The following is a 22,299-nucleotide window of genomic DNA, read 5'->3' on the forward strand; positions in this document are numbered from 1 at the left end:
TTATTTTTACATTAAATGCATTATTGAGTGAATTAAGGTTTGTTATAAAAAAAAATTAAATATTATTAGACTACATAGTTAAATGATTTAGCAATGATTCGAAAAGTTTCTTTTTCTGTGATTCCCATGATCTGGCAACCATGTAAATGTTGACAGGAGCAGGAAAGTGTGACAACCTCCTGCACCATCACCATGCCAGATCCATGTGAGCATGTTACAGGGTTATGGATGGATAATCCTTCACTTTGGCAGGATACAAAAGGTAAGAAAGAAAAAAAAAAGACTTCAGTTGTTTTTAATTTCGAAGCCCTTGATGACTTCAGACTCTTGTTCCAGATTTTGTGCATGCATGTTTTTATGACTTTAAAGATAAAATAAAACTAAACAAATATAAAAGTGTAGGAATAACTAGTTTTATTATCGTTCTTATGAATAAAATGTTGTGCCTGGATCATAATCTTGTAGAAATCTATTTTCTAAAAGTGATATCTGGAAATGCCATTAGTGCAACTTTGTTACTTTAGGAAAAAAATCAGTCCTGTCTGAAAAATAATGTTTTTTACAGTTAATATTTTTTCAACTTATTATATTTATTACTTAGGGAATATTTCTATGATATGCTTTCAAGAATGCAAAATAGGTTCCCGTAAAAAAGAAAAAAAATGTTCAGTACAGTCCTAACTAAAAAAAAAAAACTTTATATAAAATCAATATAGTTAATATGTAAATATTAATTTGTGTGCTTTTTAGTTTTTGTTTTGCAGTTTTTGCTAAAAATTTCCCAGAGTGTGTGTGGTTGGCACTCTAGCCTTGTGCCCTTAGTTTCCTGAGTTTGGCTCCTCATGGGTATAGATAAAGGATGAATGTGAATGAGGTGTTCCATTTCTTAATTATCTATAAAAAGGTCTTAAAACTGGACTTGTGAGATAATGTTTAAAGGTGAAATCCTGCATTAGAAGTGATTCGGATGATGACATTGTGTATACTGTTATTTATTTTATTTATAGGCATAAGACAATTTCTTGACTCATAGATGACCTTTGGGTCACCCTTTGGGAAAATTGTCTTTTTTTGTTCAGACTATTCCTTTAATCCATTCGCTTTCAGACTAAGCATGAAGGCCAAGCAGTGGAGTGTGATGCTGATGGGCTTTGCTTTTTTATCCCTTACACACGACGTTCAAAGTCAGATCAGAAGAGACAAAACGAACAACCTGAGCACAAAAGATGTAAACGGTAACTAGAAGTTGCGTCCTTTTTGTATGACCCACATTTATAGATTTAGATTTCTGATGTTTCAAAAACCAGCCTCCAGAAACACATGTTAAAATGATTACCACCCACGCATGTTCTTACTGTTCATAACCTTTGGATTGGATTTTTATGTCTTCCATGAGCAGTGCTGCCGTGTGCTCTGGAGCTGGCCTTCCTCCTGGACAGCTCCGAGAGCGCCATGTTGTACGGGTTTGAAAAGGAGAAAAGCTTCGTGCGCTCGTTCGCTGAACGGATGGTGAACATGCAGGTTCCCGGTTGGGCTCTGACGCACCGCCTCGCCGTTCTCCAGTACAGCAGCTCTGTGTTTATCATGCAGAGGTTCTCAGAATGGCATGGACTGGAGAAGTTCCTGAAAAGCGTGGGCAACATGCGTTACATCGGACAGGGCACGTACACAGCCTACGCCATCAGGAACGCCACCGAGCTCTTCGCCCATGAGACTGACGTTAAGAGCGTCAGGGTGATGCTGCTCATGACCGACGGCTCCGACCATCCACGGAGTCCTAACAGCCTGACTGCCAGCGATGAGGCCAAAGCTCACAACATCACGCTGTTCACCATTAGCTTGTCATCACAGGGCAGCCATAAGGCCAAACTGGGAACCATGGCTAGTGCACCCATGCAGCGGTTCGTGCACAACCTCAACGATCAGCGCCTCGAGCAGAAACTGCTTCAGGAGCTTGTAAGCTAAACGATAGGAACTTTTAACAATCCACAAGGTGTGCTGTTATAGGCAAATAATCAACGACAGGGTGGTTTAATACAATTGATACATAGCGGAGTTCACTAGAGGTGATTATTTTACAATAACTGTGATTTGATGAATTGATGAATTATTTGAGAATTTCATGCATTATGTAATATAAAAACATGATGATAGAGGAAAATCATCACCTGCTTAGCGGTAAGGGCAATTCCACCCTGCACCAGCGATCACACTACTCACACTAGTCCTTTATTTTTATTTTTATAACAGCATGCCATAAAGTCTAACATCATCTCAGTAGTTAAGGCTAATGTAAAAAAAAAAAAAAACCTATGCAGTTTATACACTAATAATAATCATCTAAAATAAAATAAGAACATTAAAAAACCGTAAGAGAGCTGTAAAGGAGATGAAGTCGTGCTGTATTGTCTGTGCGCTCGCCACAACAGCGAACATTTTCCTCGTAAAGTTATATAACTGCCGCATATGAAAAGATCAAGTCTGATACCACAATGACATGCTGTGTTTAGGACCATTAAAAATTCCAAGTGGAAAATCGGGCCGAGAGCATCGACGCATGCTAAGTGATTCCACGGACATTAAAAAATGAAAACCAATGAGGATTTAAAACTGGGTTGAACATTCCAGAGAGAGAGATAGATAGAGAGATAGAGATTGTTTGCTGCATGTTAGGGATATAAATAGGGTCACAGAGTTTCTGGTTAGACCCAGTGGGCAGAAATTATGTCACACAGTTGGGAGATTTCCAATGTTGTATTTCATATTTACAAAATTGGAAAACTTTGCGGATTAATAGGAAATGCAGAAAAACTCTTTTAAAAATTATTATTATTATTATTATTATTAATTTTATTTTTTGCCTGTCTGTTAAATTTGTTTACATTCTCAGTCATCCAGGTGAGGTTATCTGGATGTTAAGTCAGGTCAACTGTAGAAACGTTTCACTGCTCATCCAAGTAGCATCTTCAGTTTGAGGGAGGATGAAGGAACGTTCTTCATATCTTTCCAAGTCATCCAAGTTCAAAGGATCCTCTCTTGTCAGAAAAGGCTTGTTATGTGAACAATGGAGAAGGTGAGATTAGTAAGAAAGATTTCTTAGAGAGAAGAACAGAGAGGGTGAGAGTCCTTACTGGTGGACCTGATAGGACGTCCTGATCTTCCTGCGGATAGATAAAAGGGCAGCATGAAAAAATAGGAGTCAGGTTGTGCCCAAGACTTTCACCTCTGTTGAGAGAAGAGTTTTCCACGTGCACATAGATGGCTTCTTTTACCCCTCTCTAGAACCATCGATCTTCTCTGTCCAAAGTTCTTCCCTCAGACTGAAGACGCTACTTGGATGAGTAGTGAAACGATTCTTGCTCAACTTCCACACCTCGATAGGTGTACTGGCCTGTTTGGCGAGTAACCAGAAAAGAGACACACGGAAACACCACATGCATGTCAGTTCTCTTGTTGATTCACAGAAAGACAAGTTGAAGTTTTTTAGCCTTGTGTCATGTATATCTGTTACTGAGGTACGAAGGTAATTAACATGTTCAAGTGGATTAACCATACACAGACTCTGAGAGTGCGGAAAATTTTTGACTCAACCTCATATTATTAGTTTACTCAGTCAAAGATAGATAGAAAGCTTTACAAATGGCTCCTTCCTGTCCAAATTTAAGTATTGGAGTAACAGATGTACATATAACAAAATTGTGTTACACCCCCTAACTATAGGCCAAAACCTGGTATTGGTTCTAAAAAGGTGAAAAAGTGTATTTTCAGTTAGGATCATACAACACCATCTTTTATACAGTAATACTTAATGCTTCTTATCTCCTGATTTTTGCTTTCTTTTTTTGTAAATATGCATACACATTTAGATTTTTCTCAGTTAAAAAGTAACACATTTGCTAAATACTATTACATGCCCTCTGATGTAGTGTCCGTAACCTTTTTTAAAATTAAAATCTTTCAGTGATCTTAATTGTCTCAATCTTAATCTTAATTTAGATTTCACATAAATAGACAAACCTGAAAAAGTGTTAGAATATTATGAAAATTAAAATAATATGAAAATTTGTTAAGATATTGCTACATGAATTTGACATGGTTACGGACACTACATGTTTTTTTGTTTTTTTAAGATTTTAGCAAAAAAACATTTAAGCAAGAATTTTAACAGGTCATATGCTTCAAGAAGGTTACACCAAATTTAGTATCAATACCCATAAAGAAATATGAATATTTTGCATTTTAAATTATTACAGTTGGAAGTGAGAAAAATATACATTTTTGTGGCTCATATAAAATCATCTCTTCAAAACAGTTTTTAGGGAAGCAAGATTGGTCACTTCCATGTTGCATAAACTTCAGAAGTAGCTTCTTCGGCAACACGCGGTTTTTGTATTATATGTACAACATTTAAAAATAAAATTGGCACCATGCATTGGTACTGTACATGTAGTGTTTATTAAAAATGTGTTTCCATGAACTGTGCTCTAATCTCTTTGTATTCTTTATTTTTCAGGAAACAGTAGTACGCAAGGCAGTAAGTGTTTTACAAAGTGTTGTATTGTGCCCATACACACATGTGCATTTTATACACACACACACACACACACACACACACACACACACACACACACACATAACTACTGCATGTTTTGTGTTTTAGTGTCCACAAGTGCCAAGTGCACAGTGTGTGTGTGTGAAAGGAGACAGAGGACCGCCAGGAAGCCCTGTGAGTGTAAACCCTGATCCTGCACTAATGATGTGTGTGTTATAGCGAGTGTATAATAAATGAGTGAGTCTCTGCGGGGTTTGTTTCAGGGGAGAAAAGGAGACATGGGGATCGACGGACTGCCGGGACAGAAAGGTGGAAAGGTGAGCTGGATAAATATATACACACGGGCAAACACACAAGGGACTGTATGCAACTTTCACTCACACTTATACACACTCACACACTCACACTTGCATATGCATATACACACACACACACACAAACACACACAAACACACACACACAAATGCACAAATACTCAAACTGACTAATACAGATATACAAGAATCTACAGCATTACACACACACACACACACACACACACACACACACAGGGTGAATGTCTGTACTAATGATTATCCAAACACACCACATGTCTGACTCCTCCTGTACTGTCCCGTAGGGTGACTTTGGACCCCCAGGACCACCCGGACTGGACGGACCAGAGGTAAATCCGACAGAACTGCATTTCAATATAGATTCTGTATATTATTATACGAGTGTGTGTCACTGGCTATGTGTGTCTGTTTAGGGACGACCCGGGTACAAAGGCGATAAGGTAAGAGTAGACAATATTCCACAAAAAACACACAGCTTGTCATGTTACTGTGAAACACAAACACGTTATCTCCTCTGTACTAAAGATTTTCCCTGATTCTCACACAGCGCTGACACTGGAGACTCCTTCCATCAGCGTTAAATTGCTAACATATTGGCGATCACACACAACCTTTTTTTTTAAATGAGTGCATTTGTTGATGTAACTTTAAACGAATGCTCCATTTCAGTCAGAGCTGCTGATGTAGAATATTCACTAACAACTTCTGACCAATCAGAATCCAGAATTTAATAGCACTGTTGTAAACAGACACTACAGATTTTTTTGCTTTTGTCTTTTTTTTTCATTTAAGCAATCATTTGCTTCTAGAAGCGTAGAATGAAAGGAAAGGTGTACAGGACAGTGGTGAAACCAGCGATGCTCTACGGCTTAGAGACAGTGGCACTGAAGAAAAGACAGGAGGCAGAGCTGGAGGCAGCAGAGCTGAAGATGTTGAGGTTCTCTTTGGGAGTGACAAGGATGGATAGGATCAAGAATGAGTTTATCAGAGGGACAACCCACGTTAGATGTTTTGGAGATAAAGTCAGAGAGGCCAGATTGAGGTGGTTTGGACATGTTCAGAGGAGAGATTGTGAATATATCGGTAGAAGGATGCTGAGGTCGGAACTGCCAGGTATAGAGGAAGACCAAAGAGGAGATTTATGGATGCAGTGAGAGAGGACATGAAGTTAGTTGGTGTGAAAGAAGAGGATGCAGAGGATAGGGTTAGATGGAGGCAGATGATTCGCTGTGGCGACCCCTGAAAGGGAACAGCCGAAAGACAAAGAAGAAGAAGATCACACCAAATTTAGTATCAAGACTCATAAAGAAACATGAGTAATTTGCAATTTTTATTATTATTGTATGAAGCAAGACAATATAACGCTAAAAAATAGCTGAATTTTCAAGTAAGCAAAATTGCTCACTTCCATGTTGCATAAACTTTGGCAATAGCTTCTTTAAAATAATTAAATCATCCCACACTGTGTTTTGGCTGTTTGTCTTCTTTATAATATTCGTAGAAAATACACTTCCTACTCAGTGTGTGTGATCAGTGAGTGTCTTCTAGGGTGACAGGGGAGAATGTGGAGCTCCTGGATCAAAAGGAAATAAGGTAAAACCACATGATAGACCTTCATTAATGATGATTCTATATTTAATTAGTACTGAGTTCTAAGATGAAAGATTGTTCTTCTCAGGGCATTGAAGGACCTCCAGGACCGAGAGGAGTCAGAGGAGTGGAGGTAAACATTAAATAATCATCTTTTAGACCATGCACGATCCCACTGTTTTCTTTTTCCAGTCTAAATGATATATAATATTATTGCTCTTACAGACTCAGTAGTGAATGAAACCGTAGCAGTAGTAATGGCGCTTGTTCTCCACATTGCACTTATGGAATGTGAGCAGAGGATCACTAGTAATCCTGGACTCAATGAGCACGCTAACACACTGAATGTACTGAAGACATGCAGGATTTTTTTAGACTTTGTTCTGCTATGTGCATGGAGGAACAACTACATACAGGAAGGTCCAAAAATCAGAGCCCTCATTTAGCATGATTTATAATGTTTTCATTTATTTTACATTAAGTGGTAAAGATTATCTTCTTTATGCTATAATGTTCTGTATAGAGAGCGATTTAGTATTTGTATGTGTTAGCATTGTATAGCTATTAAAAATAAACAAATAAAAATATTGGCATTGTTTTATTCTGAGCTACTTAAGGGGCATAAAAGGAAATAATGCAAAGACAGGAAAAAAAATACCCACCATCCTGAAGCAGATAGGCTTTAGAGTTGGGCTTGAACCCCCAACCTTCTGCTGTAATTTTTTTTTTAGCCCAGATTAGCACAGTATTTATTAATTATTTAATCTCATTGTCAATCTGAACCACATTTATGTATAATTAAAATAATAATGATGATAGTTGAAGTATAAAAAAAGAACAATTGCTAAACTGCTAGGCAGCGTCTGTTAGCCAGCTTGTGTGAGGGTAACAAATCCCACCTTCTAGGTTATGACCAGTTACAAAAATTCAATCTTAGCGATGATTGAGTAGAAACCTAAAGCATGCATGCAAGATTATAATTATGTTTTAAAGCACATTTTTAAAACACCCGGGAGTATAAATTTTTTTATAAGTTTTTTTTTTCTTCTGCTTTTTCTTTTATGTCTTGGTAATTAAATGCATTGCATTCACAAAAAAATATCTCATAATTATGACTTATTATCTCATAATTGTAAAAGTGTATGTTTATTATGATCAATTACAATTATAAGATAATTAAAATCAAGATCTCATAATTAAAAATAGTTTTCAGATTAAATTTTTTGTCTTTTGTGAATTCTGCTTCTGTATACATGACAAGATTCATTTAATTAAATAATGAAAAACGAAGAAAGTGTTGATCTTTTATAGGAAAATAATCAACAGTTGTTAATAATCGATACAGTGCGATAAAGTGAAGTCATGCGCATTATGTCAAAGTTGAGTTATATTTATATAAGCATCCAGAATAATTTGCAGGTAATACATTATCACAAAAAAAGTATAAATTGTCTCTCATTGTTTTTTGTCTGTCTTTGATTTAGGGCCCCCAAGGGCCACCAGGCGATGAAGGACCTGAAGGACTGGAAGGCCCCAAAGTAAGAACAGTCTACTGAAATTGTTCCCAGGAAAGAGAATGATGGATTTTTGTTGCGCAGTATGTGGCACAGTCAGGCATTATTTCTCATACATGGTGTTTTTTCTGTGGATTTTCTACGGCTGACATTTAAAGGGGGCTTCCCTCGAAAATAAAATGTTTGGAAAAACACCATCACACAAAGAGCGCTTTGAGAGTATTACATACTATTTTCAGATCTAAGTATGAATGAAAGATAGCATTATGCTCAGTAAAAGACAATAAAGTACATTGCCAGAGAGTTCATAGCACGCGACATGTTGGCACGTGAGCCACAATAAGAGGAAAACAAAAGAAACATAATGGTCTTCAGGTCTTCTTTTGTTGCTATATATAGACATTTTTTTATGTTTTTTTTCCTTTCATGATATGCAAACTAGCATCTAGCTATAACATTAGCAATAAGTAGCAGGTTTAGCAAACATCAGCAACCTGTTGCAATCTCTGAATTGAGCCTTTACTCATAATTAGGAGCATCAATCAAGAGCATGTTTCCAAAATCCACGCAAGAACATTAGCACATACATTTTCATGTCGTAATGTTCAATCTGCATGTAGGGAGATCGTGGACTTCCTGGTGTGACTGGACCTCGAGGGGATATAGGCATTGGATTTCCCGGTCAAAAGGTAAAGCGATGACATTTATTGTACACATTAAATATCAGGAATTCATATTTAGATTTACTTTTTAATTAAATAATCCTAACATTTAAAAAAAAACATGCTTTTTATTAGAACCAAGACTTGGCAAGGAAATATGCTAATGTAGCATCATAAATTTTAAGATATTTATTAAAAATCTATTTTCTAAGTCTGTTGCAAGCACGAATGACGAGGAACAATGTGGAAAAACTATTGCTTTAAAAGTTTTTTTTTTTTTAACCTGCCTTTTTAAAAGTGATGTTTAGAGATGATCTTGGGCTCCAGCTCTAGATTTTTCCTATTCTGCACTTACATATAAGGCAATATATTCAATTAATTCTAGCTTATTCTTAACCTTTGTGCATAATTATTTCAGAATAAAACAAGTAAACAACGACATTACCTGCTACAAGTGTTTAATTTATTATTATTACTATGCAATGGTTCTAGGGGGACAAGGGAAACCAGGGAACACCAGGTCCTGTAGGTCCAGTCGGAAGAGGTGAACCTGGCCAACTTGTAAGTGGGTACAGACAGAAATGTGTCGAAATGTCTTAGTATGTCATATCACTAATAATGCAGTAATGACTGTAGGGACCACCAGGACTTCCAGGGCTTCGAGGGGTTCCTGGTTTTCCAGGAGAGGGGCTAGTAGGGCTAAAGGTGAGTGACTTATATACAAAGATAAACACAGTGCTATGCTTTATTTATTACTTCAGCTAACCAAACTTAACATACTGTACACAGCTTAGCAAAGAAAACTTAAACTCTAACCCAGTTTATACCTTAGGGGGATCGAGGTTATAACGGTTCTACTGGATCTCGTGGACCACCAGGATTTGGCATCAAGGGTGAAAAGGTATAATACATAATAGCAATTATAAGTTCTTTAATGATGAACCTAATGATAAATCATTGCACTGTAATGATAATTAGTGTTGGGGGACGTTACTTTTTAAAGTAACTAATTACATTACAAAATTACTGTCTTTAAAAAGTAATCAGATTCATTACAATTTTGATAAAAGTAACTAGTTCGAGTACTTTTCCATTGCAGAAAATTAAATCTTCTTTGTGGTTCCTCATGCATGCTGTTTTAGTCAAGACCTTTATAAATATTTTACCATCATCACTCAGTGAAGTTTGGCCCATAATCTGTTAACTACTAATACCCCTATCTCACCTACGTGGTTTTGTGCGTTAGCCGTAAATACGGTTCATCATGATTCACTGCGAGTTTTGGCGCGGTGATTAGGTTTCCATGTTTCAGCGTGTTGGTCCTCGCATAGTCAAACCACATAGGTGAGATAGGGGTATAACCGCAGAAATAACAGAGGGGGGGGCTGGTTATCAGGGGCGGGGCTTGTAGGACGACTATCACATACAAATTGGGAACGACTGTTGTCTGGCTCATGGATTACATAAATTGTCTGAATAATAGATTACATTTTTGAAAAAGTTACGCGTTACACTCAACACTTATGATAATACAATGTTGAATGATATTTCTTTTTGCATCCCACAGGGTAATGTTGGACCTGTTGGCCATGCTGGTCCCACAGGGCCTCCTGGATTGGGAATTCAAGGAGAAAAGGTTTCAAACGTTAATATACCATGTACAGTATACTAAGAATTCTTCCACAGGACTGCTTTCCAAGTCTGACTTGAAACGTATCAACTGATGAAAAAAATAATTGACCAGTGTATCTATTTAATTTTCTGCCTTGTGTTGTACATTTGTCTTCATGTCAACACTATAACATAACACATGAAGGGAACACAGGGCCCCATAGGTCCACCCGGTCCCAGAGGGATCCCCGGGATAAGCATTCCTGGTGACAAGGTGCGGAAAATGTTAATTTAAGTGAAGTACAACATGGAAAAATTGCAGTTCCTGATGGAAACATGAGATGTTTCTGTTTCTGTCACAGGGAGACCATGGCCTCCCGGGAGAACGTGGACTACCCGGACCAAAAGGTGTTGGAGAGCCAGGAGCCAAGGTGAGACAGAAACAAGACAGAAGTCTTTGTTTGATTGTAATTATTTAGACACCCTTATCTCAAACTTGTGGCCATGATCATCTTATTACACGTGACTTGAATGTGACAGTCTGCACACTCAAACAGACTTATTAAATACGTACTGAAGATCACTAAGGTGATTCCCAACAATGCCTCAATCATCATTGGGCAGGAAGAGAGTATGCAAGAGAGCAAAATTGTCAGTGATCTCTGGAACTTTCTCTTCCCTGTCACTCATACACTCATGTACCTCTGTTAGTCAATTATCGACACCTGTGAGTTCATGCATATGGAAGTAGGAAGAATGTGTCATGCTGCCTGTGATGCTGTATATAGAATAGCTTGAAAAGATGTTGTTGGCTGACTTCATCTGTCTTGGAGGCTGACTTCATATAGTCTTCATCTAGCTTGTATTAGCTTTCATGCTTTCTGGTGAGTATCTGTCCTGTAACAAGAGCCTCTGTCTCTACTATAGGGTGAGCCTGGCTTTCAAGGTGTCCCAGGAGAACCAGGTGCTCCAGGAGAAGATGGAACTAGAGGACCAAAGGTTTGCATGATCACATACACTTTCTTCAACCATCAAGTCAAATCTGCTCCAGAATACAGTATTTGGCTATATCTTATCTTCTCAATATAGGGTGACCCTGGTGTTCCTGGCCTGAGAGGACTTGAGGGACCACCTGGTAAAGGACTACATGGAGATAAGGTTTATGTGATGTCCTGAATTATTTAGCAATTTCAGTAGGGCATATTAACAGAGCACAATGGGATTTAAATGGTACATGCTATATTCTTTAAGGGAGAGCGAGGAGAAAGAGGAGCAAGAGGACAACCGGGAATCATGGGACCTGTGGGTTCAGTGGGGACCAAGGTATAAAAAAAAATGAAAAACAAAACACAATCATTTAGACCTCGAATATAGCATAGATTGTTTATGATTAGTCAAGTAAACTGTAGTTCTTTTAAATAATATTCTAAAAAAAAGTTGCTGAAAAATGTATTTTCAGAAAACAAAAAGCACATCAATTTGTAGAGTCATGTGACATTTAATGTGGAGTCATTTTTCATTTAATATCACCCTGTTCAAAGCTGTTCTAACTGAAATGATGATATAGTTTGTTTAATTGCCAGACTAAATTTTTTATACAGTTTATACTGGGGTTGTTTAGCCCATTGAGAAAGTTTTGCAAATTTAAACTGAAAAGTAAAATCAGATTGTGTCTTTTATCTGGTCTATTCTGTAGGGAGAACCGGGAAGTCTGGGGCTTCCTGGGATAATTGGACCTCCAGGAAGGGGAATGCCGGGCAGTAAGGTAATTAAAATTTGTGATTTATGGTCAAATCTCAATATTTCTGAGAGATATATTTAATCAGTGCATTAAATCAAACAGATGTAGAGATGCATGCATTGCTGAATAATCTCTGATTATGGTGTCTTATCCTGAGTGTATTAACCTTAGGGGGATCCTGGACCACCTGGAGTTCCAGGACCAGTTGGAGAAACAGGAATAGGGATCCCTGGGCCAAAGGTCAAAACTTATGCATAGATTATGACTCTATACATTAACATCAAACCCATTTGCTATTGTATGCCTGAGGTAGCTCCAGTTGTAACGCTTGCAACTAAAACGTGATTCAAAAATAAATACTGACGGTTCTAGCTGAGACTAGTTTCTAAAGAGATTTTTTCCCCAAATGCATTCAACCAAAGCTATATCTATAGATGTAATATCCAACATATATCCAGTATATACAGTATTGCTACAAATTATTATTAGTAGTAATATTAGCTCTTAAACACTTAATACAGTTAGCTTCTCACATAGCTTAATAAATTATCCTACTATGCATACAGTATCATCTCATATCCAACATTTAGCATCTTTAAGTTTATGAATTTAATAACAGGATGCACATACCCAGCCTGGGGGGAAAAAAGTCACGACAACTAAGCAGACTGCTGAAATTTCTGGACTTGGTTTAAGAACTGTCCAAAACATTATTAAAACCAGAAAGGACAGTGCTGAACCCTCAACTTCACAGAAGTAAGGTGGTTGCAAAAGCACATTTAGTTTGCTAGGGAGAATAAAGTTAAGACTTAGGACCGATGGAAAAAGGTCATGTGGTCTGATGAGTCCAGACTGACCCTATTCCAGGGCAATGGGCGTGTCAGGATAAGAAGGTTAGAACATGAAGCAATGTACCCATCATTCATAGTGTCCAGCTAACCACATGAATGTACTAAATGACCAAAAATAATAATATTAGGGTTGTATATAAGACTGTATACAAGAAATCATAAAATAATTTTATAGACATTAAATATTACTTTTTAAGTGTTTCCTTTTTTTCTATTATTTTATAGAATGCATAACTTAGATAAATATTTAGTTATAATAGTAATAATAATAGGCTAATATTTAGTTAGCTGTTAGACATTCTTAAATATAACTAGTTGATATTTTAATAGCATATAAGCAATATATAAACCACATGCCAATCATTACCAACAACAATCGTTTACAGAACAAAATTCAAAAAAATTATCATTTAAAATTGTAAACAAATTTGTAAGTGTCAAATCAATCTTTTGGTAATATATATGTGATTTTTAAAAATAAGTCAAAGTATAATGTTATTTACTAAAAACAGACATTTTTGACCTAACAGTATATAATTTTTTTTCATTATTGTTCTTTCTCAGTATCTTAGTATTTTATTTATTTTTTTTTTAAGGGTGAAAGAGGACTACCTGGGCCTTTAGGAGCACCAGGGCTGAAGGGGGAAGGCTATCCTGGTCCACCTGTAAATATTAGTTTCATAAGCTTTAAACAATTAACCAAGATCAGTTCAGACAGTCCAGCTGTAGTAGAAACAATACATCCCTTTTTTTCCCCTTTATTTGTTGTCCATTGCATGATCTTTAGGGTCCTCCAGGCACCCAAGGACTACCTGGAGAGCAGGGTCCAGAGGGAACAGGCCTTCCTGGACCAAAGGTATAAATTATTTTATCCATTTCTGAGCTGCTCTTGTAGTAAAGCTGGATTCATTTTTGTTTTTTTATTTGACGTTGTGGAATTTAAAAGTAGTTCACTGCAGAAATTAGGAGTTGTAATGTAGAAGTAGCAAAGTTGTATTTCTCCATTCAAATTACTGTACATCATTTGGTGTTACAGTACCTTACTTCAGTATCAGATCTTTTAAGAAATGTATGGCGTAAACCTGCTACTAAATATGAAGTAAATTCTGATTTAATCCATATTTGACTATTTTCTGGTTCAGGGAGATCGAGGTTCTGCAGGTCCTCCAGGGCCAGTTGGACCACCAGGAATAGGACTTTTAGGCCCAAAGGTTAGTAATTTATTTTAATACAATACTCTGATTTAGATTTTCCTCCCCTGGTCATCTGAAAATTACCTCTAGGTTTTGAGGTCTGGGTTGTCCCAAGGCAAATGATGTACAAGTGATACTAAGAAAATGCAAAGGGTTTGCCTCCCAGGAACACCTTGAATGGCCCAAACATGTGGAAATGGCTTGGAGCGAGGTCAGGAATGTATGGGGGATATGGCAATAACTCCCAGCCGAGTTTGTGTAATGTGTAGGTGGTGTTGGTGAGAGGTTACCATGGACAGATGCGTCTTTTCCACAAATTGAGGATAAGTTGATTTTTACGAATCGGGCACTTCACTCTCTTTGTGATCCAAAGAGAAAACTTTTCATTTAAAAGTTTGAAAATGAGAAAAGGTTTTCATTTAATTTGCAGGGGTTTGTAGGTCTGCCTGGCAAACCTGGCCCACCAGGTCTCCCAGGGGAAGGAATCCAAGGCCCAAAGGCAAGATGAGCTACCAATATTTAGTACAAATCATAAAACTTTAAATATTTGTTCAGTGATTTTGAGTGTTGCTACTATAATATTGTGAAGAAGAAATGTGATCAAGTTCTTGGTAGAATTTCAATTCCATATTGTTTAGGGTGAGCCTGGATTCCAGGGATTAGTGGGACCAAGAGGAGCCCCAGGAGAGGGATTTCCTGGGCAAAAGGTAAGATAAGCTCCTATGCTGTTCTCCCAGAAGATTTGGACACCATTGTAACGTTGGAACTTTTTGCAGGGAGACCGTGGGTTTTGGGGCCAAAAAGGACACAAAGGTGACAAAGGAGGACAAGGGGAACCAGGGCAAACAGGACCAATAGTAAGAATGATAAACTTTTGTAAATATTAATTTAATTATGGTTGTTAAGTTATTTTACAAAAACAAACTACGGAAACTAGTCTCAGTACAGATTGAATATATTTGTAGTACTTTTCCATGAATACATTTACATGAAGAATAATTTTTCATACTTACAGTACTTTTTTCTTTTTGATTTTACAACTCTTAAGTAATATGTTTACGTGACAGGGTATAGAAGGCCAAAAAGGGGAACCCGGTCTTACTGTAAGTCTGATCAAGCCATTGGGAAGCATGCCGTTTTAGAACATCATCATGTCAGATGATGGGTGTGTCTATAATGTTTCTTGTCCTGCATTTTGTAGAGAGAAGAAGTTGTCAAATTGATTAAATCCATTTGTGGTGAGTTTTTCCATTTTGCCTATTTGCATGCACTTTATAAAGAAAAATAATAACAACAAATAAATTAAACTGGAAGAAGCGAACTTGGTAGCAAGCAGATTTCGAGCGCTGCGGTTTGCCCTCTGCTAGCTGTCAGTGCTTTATTAGCCTCTTAAAATCTGTCATTTTCTTTTACATTTTAACAATCCTAAGAAAAATTCTTGTTTTAGGCTGTGGCGTGACTTGCAGATTTAACCCCCTGGAGCTGGTTTTCGTTATCGACAGCTCAGAGAGTGTGGGTCCCGACAACTTTGACATCATAAAAGATTTTGTGAATGCCCTGATCGACCGCATTCACGTTAAGCCAAATGTCACCCATGTTGGGATTGTGCTGTACAGCCACGTGACTGTAGTGATCAGTGATCTCTCTCAACCCCTGAGTCATAACGATGTGAAATCTGCTGTACGCCAAATGCACTATATGGGAGAGGGAACCTATACAGGAAGCGCCATCCATCAGGCCAATCAGCTGTTTCTTTCGGCCCGCCCTGGAGTTCAGAAAGTGGCGGTGGTGATTACGGATGGCCAGGCAGACCAGCGGGACGTGGTTAAGCTGGAGGATGCGGTGCGAGACGCACACACCAGCAACATCGAGATGTTTGTCATCGGTGTGGTGAATCAGAGTGAGCAGTTTTATAAGAGCTTCAAGAAAGAGCTGGAGTCCATTGCATCTGATCCGGATGAGGAACACCTCTATCTGATTAGTGACTTCAGGACACTCACTGGTAATGTTACCTTATTGTGGTTCAGTTGTCTCGGGTGGCTAAGGCGCTAGGTTGTTGATTTGTTCAAGATCTGAGGATCCTGGTTTGTTCCCTGCTCTCGGTGGGTTTCACGCAGGATGCATTGGTGGTCCCAAGCCCGGTTTGAAAAATGGGAGGGTTGCGTCAGGAGGGGCTTTAAAAAACTGTTTCAAGTTGTGTACAGATCCGCTGTGGCGACCCCTTGATAGGAACAGTTTAGTGTAGCAAGCGATAAAGTGACAGATGACCAGTCACTTTGTACTTGCGGCCACCGTGTAGCTGGGATAGGGGTATTAGTAGTTAACGGATTATGGGCTAAACATCACTGAGTGATGGTGGTAGAATAATTATAAAGGTCTTGACTAAAACAACATGCATGAGGAACCACAAAGGAGTTTACATTTTCTGCAGTGGAAAAGTACTCGACTAGTTACTTTTATCAGAACTGTAATGAAACTGATTACTTTTTAAAGAGAGTAATTTTGTAATGTTATGAGGTACTTTAAAAAGTAATGTCTCCCAACACTGCTCTGTAGTCCATCTAAGGTCGTTGAGGCTAATAGTGATTACTATTATATTTATTCCCATTTTACAACCGTGGCAGAACTTCTGATTAAAATTCACACACTAGAGGGAATGCCAATTAGCCTAATCTGCATGTCTTTCGACTGTGGGAGGAAACCGGAGTACCAGGAGGAAACCCACCAAGCACGGGGAAAACATGCAAACTCATAAACAATTTGTGTTATCTTTAGAAGATACTAAATTTAAATCTAATACACATATGGCTTTGAGAGTTAAATGCAGTTTAACCTTCTAGATTGTCTACCTTACTAACTTTTCATTTGTGTTTAATGTGTTCTCTTTGATTCAGCACTGGAGAGTAAGCTCATCGCTAAACTCTGTGAGAGCAGTGATGGCTTTTTTTTTGCTCAAACTCCCAGCCCTGATCTCCTTCCATATTATGATGAAGCACTATCGAGGAAGACTCAAATCCCGACCTTTAAAGCCAACCGCACACAGGTGGCCCCTATCTGTACTATATCATATCCATATCATGTATCTAATGACTAATGAAACTTAAAATAAACGTGTTTTAGGAATTATTGTGCTTGATAGAGTTTAACTTATCACTTACAGTATGTCATATTATTCAGCAGTCAGTGTCGCATGTTGATATGAATTATTACAAGTTATTATTAAATAATGAATGAAGTCTATATAACACGTCAAATAATGATTCACATAAATACAGTGAAACATCAAAACATTGAGTCATTTGTGATAAATTAAATGAAATGACTCATTTAATGTTTCATTTGGATCTGAGTCAATATGTGATGTGTCATGTACAGTAGATTTTTTGTTAATGTGATTAATGAATTATCTGTCAGTCTTTTCATCTTTCATTTCGTCTTTCTGTCTATCCATCTACTGCTGGGGAAAAAGGGAAAATGTCTTTGTACTGTTTAAATATCTTAAAAGAATTGCCTGGAACAAAATACAATTAAATAAAAAAAAATAGTAACTCAACATACCGTATCAATATGATATTTAGGTCAGAGATTATATCGTGATTGATGTGGTGTTATTTTGATGTGGAACAGGAAGGTGAATCAGGACAGATCTTAGACAGCACCAGAGCTCCGTCCTTCAGTGGAGAGAACGAGAACAGTCTGGAAGACTCTAATTTAGGGAAACCCTTACAGACACCGGAGCCACACGCCACCAACACCGAGACACTAATACTGATTCAGGATACGTTTAGCAAAGGTAACTGATACTCTGTTTTACATTCAGTGTAAATGTAGTTTTATAATGAGCTATATATAATGAGCGATGAACTGAAAATGGAGACTTGGAGTTATCTCATTTTGCTGTCAAAACATTCAAACATATAAATAGCCAACAACTAGAAGTAGAAAATCCTGGGCTTATAGGCAGGAATGTTGGTAATAAGATTGAGGATGAAAATGAAATGGCAGATGCAATATCTTTGTTTACAGACGATTCCTGCCTGCAGCCGCTCGACCCCGGGCCATGTCGCACGTACGTGGTGAAATGGTATTACGAGCCCAAGGCCAACTCCTGCGCTCAGTTCTGGTTTGGAGGTTGCTTTGGCAACGGTAATCGCTTTGATACGGAGAGCATTTGCCAGAAATCCTGCATCACAATCTAAACCCCCGTTCTGCTGACCTCTAAGGAATAACCGAAGCGTGTTTACGTTTATTTATTAAAGCCGAGCAGTGGAGTTTTAAAGACAGGCAAGTTTACGATGTTGAGTATTACAAATACATTCCTCATGAAAAATGTTCATATTGCTCCCAGATTTGTGCAAATTTATGTATAAGTAGATTCATTAATGCAAACCTCGACATATAAAGTCATTGATAAATTACTACGATTTTAAATATGGATTATGCAATCAAGTTTAAATCACTTATAGTGTTTCCATTCAATTGGGACAAAAGTAATGGCACACTATATAAGAAGTAAGTTAACATTTACAGTATGTGACAGTACAGGTATAATATCTTACAGTAAACACTTCTCAACATCAATACACCGTTGCTGTCTGAATACTTTTGGCCACCAAATCCTTTAAACTAGCAAAATAGACACTTGTACCTTCTTACAGCTTCTTTTTTTTAATCTATTAAGTAATACTCATTTCAAACCACATATCCATGTCTCACTCTTTCCGTAGTTTCTCATTTGTATTAATTTTTTTCTTAATTATTATTCCTAAACACCATTGTAACAGTGCTTGGAATAACAACGCCCACTTGTGGCATCAGTTTGTCGAAAAATACAGCGTCAGACTGGCTAAAAAACTCGTCATAATGTGTTTCAGTTTGGAGGATAACATTTAACGTTTCAATAATTAAATATTCCTGTCTCAAATAAAATTTCATGGACGATACTGTTAAACTTCATTGTCTCACTCTTAATCATCTTACTCTTAGTTAATAAGCTACTGTAGATGTTGAACCTGACTGTTTTACATGATCCTACATTGTCTTTCCATCAAAGACCTGATTTCACGATAAACTTTGTACATGTCTTATCATTAAAATACACGAACAACGAAAATTTACACAACAAACTTTTGGTCTATGCGGTCTAGTGTTGTTATTGTCTATGTGGTGTGTTTTTTTTTCTTTATTTTTAGCTCTCTTTTTTATTTCCCTGCTCAATTTTCTTTATTGTTTATGTTTTAATCAATTTGTTTCTGTATTAAATCCTTATCACTGATTGATCGACACCTACAGTAAATGAGGCTTCATCTCGGAGCATGAAACAATGAATAGTATTAATAAAAGAGAAAAACATCACTCACCTGGTACAAAGACGTAACCGAGGTGCTGGAAGCATCCGCACACACTGTGCAAATACAGTATATTTTTTCTGGTGTTAATAAAAGCAAGCTTTCGGTCAGGGGCTTTATTTGTGACGTAAAAAGACAGCGTGAGATAGCTGAGGTTAAAAGCACCGCACTTCATTAGCCAGAATGCAAGGACCCTGTGTCAACCAGCAGGTCAACTTATTTGGCTAAGTATCTCAGGGGAACTGTAGTTCTTAAAATAATGGACTACACATTTAAGATACAGTCCCTGCAGAGAATATAAAGAACCGAACTTAACAGTGATAATCTAGAACAGTACAGAACTTACAATCAATTGTAGTTGATTTATAACAAAGCACTGATACAATACAAATAATAGTATTAAAATGTAAATAAGGAAAAATTAATGCAAGCATAAAACTAAGAAGAACAATAAAAGGTACCTTTACAACCATTTTATGAAAAGGAACTTGCCAGGTTGCCCCCTCTTGGAGAAGAAGCCATAAAAGCCCATAAACATAAACTCATAAACTCCAATATAAATATTAAATTCAGGATATAAAATATTTACTACCTTAATATTTCCAATTGTATACATTTATATGATATCCATAATGAGCAACATGGAAGTGACAGTGCCAAGGAAAAACTCACCTGATAAGAGCAACCATGCTCAGGTATCACATGTATCTTTACACAGACCATATTAAAGCTTTGCTTAGCAGCAGTTAGTGTTCTCCATTTGAGAGCCATAACTTCAACTAAAATAAGATGGATCAGGCATGCCTGGAGAATAGTACGAGTCAGGATCAATGCTTTTTCACACAAGCAGTCTTCAGAAACCCAGTTTCTCCCAAACGTACTGTAAAGAACACCAGAAGGTACTTTGGTTTGTTCTGAAGGAAAAATGTTAAAGGTAGGAAGATACAAGCCTTCAAGAAAGTATCTATGAAGCGAAAATCATCAACAATACAAAGTTACGGCACAGTCGTAGAATTGGGCCACACAACCAGAATGAGTTAAGGTTCAGGGTTACAGGTGATGTGATGGGTACCAGAGTGAGACACTGACACAGGATTCAAAGTTCATGGTTTTATACTGTGCAACAGAATACATACACAAGTGGTCACTGTACATTTTCAATAAAAATTGAGTTAAAACATTAATTTAAATTAGCTTAATTAATCATAAAAACATTATTACAAACTGCTACTCGTGCTCCATCATGGGGTGGCGATAAGAGCGAAATGGTTGCCCCTCCCACCCTGAGGGCACAGGCAGATTTATTTTACCAGAGATGATTGTGGCAACATTGAGATTTAAACTCCTACACTTTCACACAAAACAGAAGATCTAATGCAAACGATTGTTATTAAAACTTTTTATGTGTAGAAAGTCTGTTTTAAGCATGTGTTTGTCTCGTCCATGCAAGATGGTACAACTGTTTCTTTCTAATGTTCTTTCTCCAAATCCAGGGAAACACTTACCTACTCCTGTCCCTCTTTCCTCTACCAGTTTTACCCAGATATTTGTCTGAGCCTGAGCTTGAGCTTGAGCCGGTTTCTCTGTCTTTAACCCCAGAAGCATGCTGCGTGTGGTGGTGGAGCATTGGTTCTAATACAGAATCAGCAGCATTCTCCTCATGAGACCACCAGCAAGGTTCTGAAAGGACAGCACCAGATCAGCGTTACCTACTGAACTCAAGATGTTTTGTCTGAAATGTTTTGCTTCTCTAGAAACTTAGCAGAGCTGCCAACTCTCACGCATTGAGAGTGAGACTCAGGCAATCGCACATCTTCTCAAGCCACACTTCCAATTTCTCAAACTTTTATGGTTTTACATTTTCAAGACAATTGTCTGTGGAAGACACAAGCAAAATCACTGACCTAGGGAACATATGAATGTGTATAATTATCATTATCATGATCCGGTCCAACATATGAATATAAATTTCAAGTTTAGTAGCTAAAGTTGGTGGACCATTCGATCCGCAAAACAACTTGGCAATGGTTTTACGCCAGATGCCCTTCCTGATGCAACCCTCCCATTTTAATCAGGGCTTGGGACCAGGATTGCACCCTGTGGCTGGGGTTTAAACCCGGGGCCATCCACATGAAAGCTGAGAAACCTACCACTGATCCACCAATGCCCCTAAAAGATAAATTCCTGCTTGTAATTTTTCTGTCTTGATAAGCGACAATGGGGAATAACTGTAGGGTAAGGTGGATCTCTCTCTTGTTCCACAGCTCCTGTTGTGCATGACTGCTGCATTTTAAATATTGTCCTACATGCAGAACCAATGCCTTTATATTCAGGATCTCACTCTATGCTTTTCTGAAAAGTTGGCAGCCCTGGTTTTGTCCATGTTTTTATCATTTCCACCTATTTTACTCTCTATTTATTAAAAAAAGGAAAGTTCTGTTGCTTTGTTTTGACTATAAGCAATAACTACTTACATTTGCAAAGTAAATCCCAGACGTTCTTGAGAATCCTGAATGTTAGTAGCCTCATTTAGGTCCGTTATGGCCTAAGTAGTACTGCTGCACCAATAACGGCAAACGTCCTCAAAAGTCGCCACAGCGGAATACCCAGTCCGCACTACAATTTGGCACAGGTTTTACGCTGGATGCCCTTCCTGATGCAATCCTCCCATTTTATCCGGGCTTGGGACCGGCACTGCATCCAGTGGCAGGGGTTTGGGCACTGGCTGGGAATCGAACTTGGGCCTTCCGCACACCTACCACTGAGCCACCAGTGCCCTAATAACGGCAAACGTACTTTAAATAGTGAAAAAAGTTGAATGAGTAGCTAGAAGCTGATCCTCAGAGTTCTTCCCACAGTGTTGAAGGGGCAACAACAGATTAGTACCATTGTTTGAGGGGTT

General features: G+C 37.8%; 1 protein-coding gene across 1 annotated transcript; it reads left to right on the forward strand.

Moving 5' to 3' along the window:
* Positions 1-185: 185 nt before the first annotated feature.
* col28a1b (collagen, type XXVIII, alpha 1b) lies at positions 186-19,220 on the forward strand. The gene is made up of 35 exons (XM_053487354.1): positions 186-262; positions 1,108-1,235; positions 1,400-1,956; positions 4,514-4,534; positions 4,661-4,726; positions 4,816-4,869; positions 5,172-5,216; positions 5,301-5,327; positions 6,436-6,480; positions 6,566-6,610; positions 7,962-8,015; positions 8,612-8,680; positions 9,146-9,214; positions 9,290-9,358; positions 9,486-9,554; positions 10,221-10,289; positions 10,470-10,538; positions 10,627-10,695; positions 11,192-11,263; positions 11,354-11,422; positions 11,516-11,587; positions 11,961-12,029; positions 12,177-12,245; positions 13,453-13,521; positions 13,644-13,712; positions 13,999-14,067; positions 14,480-14,548; positions 14,688-14,756; positions 14,826-14,906; positions 15,117-15,152; positions 15,251-15,287; positions 15,497-16,051; positions 16,944-17,092; positions 17,677-17,842; positions 18,076-19,220. Exons 2-35 carry the CDS (start codon positions 1,115-1,117, stop codon positions 18,246-18,248), a joined length of 3,411 nt encoding a protein of 1,136 aa, XP_053343329.1. The 5' UTR covers positions 186-262; positions 1,108-1,114; the 3' UTR covers positions 18,249-19,220.
* The last annotated feature ends 3,079 nt before the right edge of the window (positions 19,221-22,299 follow it).

The sequence above is a fragment of the Clarias gariepinus genome, chromosome 26 (genome assembly GCF_024256425.1).
Source record: "Clarias gariepinus isolate MV-2021 ecotype Netherlands chromosome 26, CGAR_prim_01v2, whole genome shotgun sequence".
In the NCBI taxonomy this organism is placed as follows: domain Eukaryota; kingdom Metazoa; phylum Chordata; class Actinopteri; order Siluriformes; family Clariidae; genus Clarias; species Clarias gariepinus.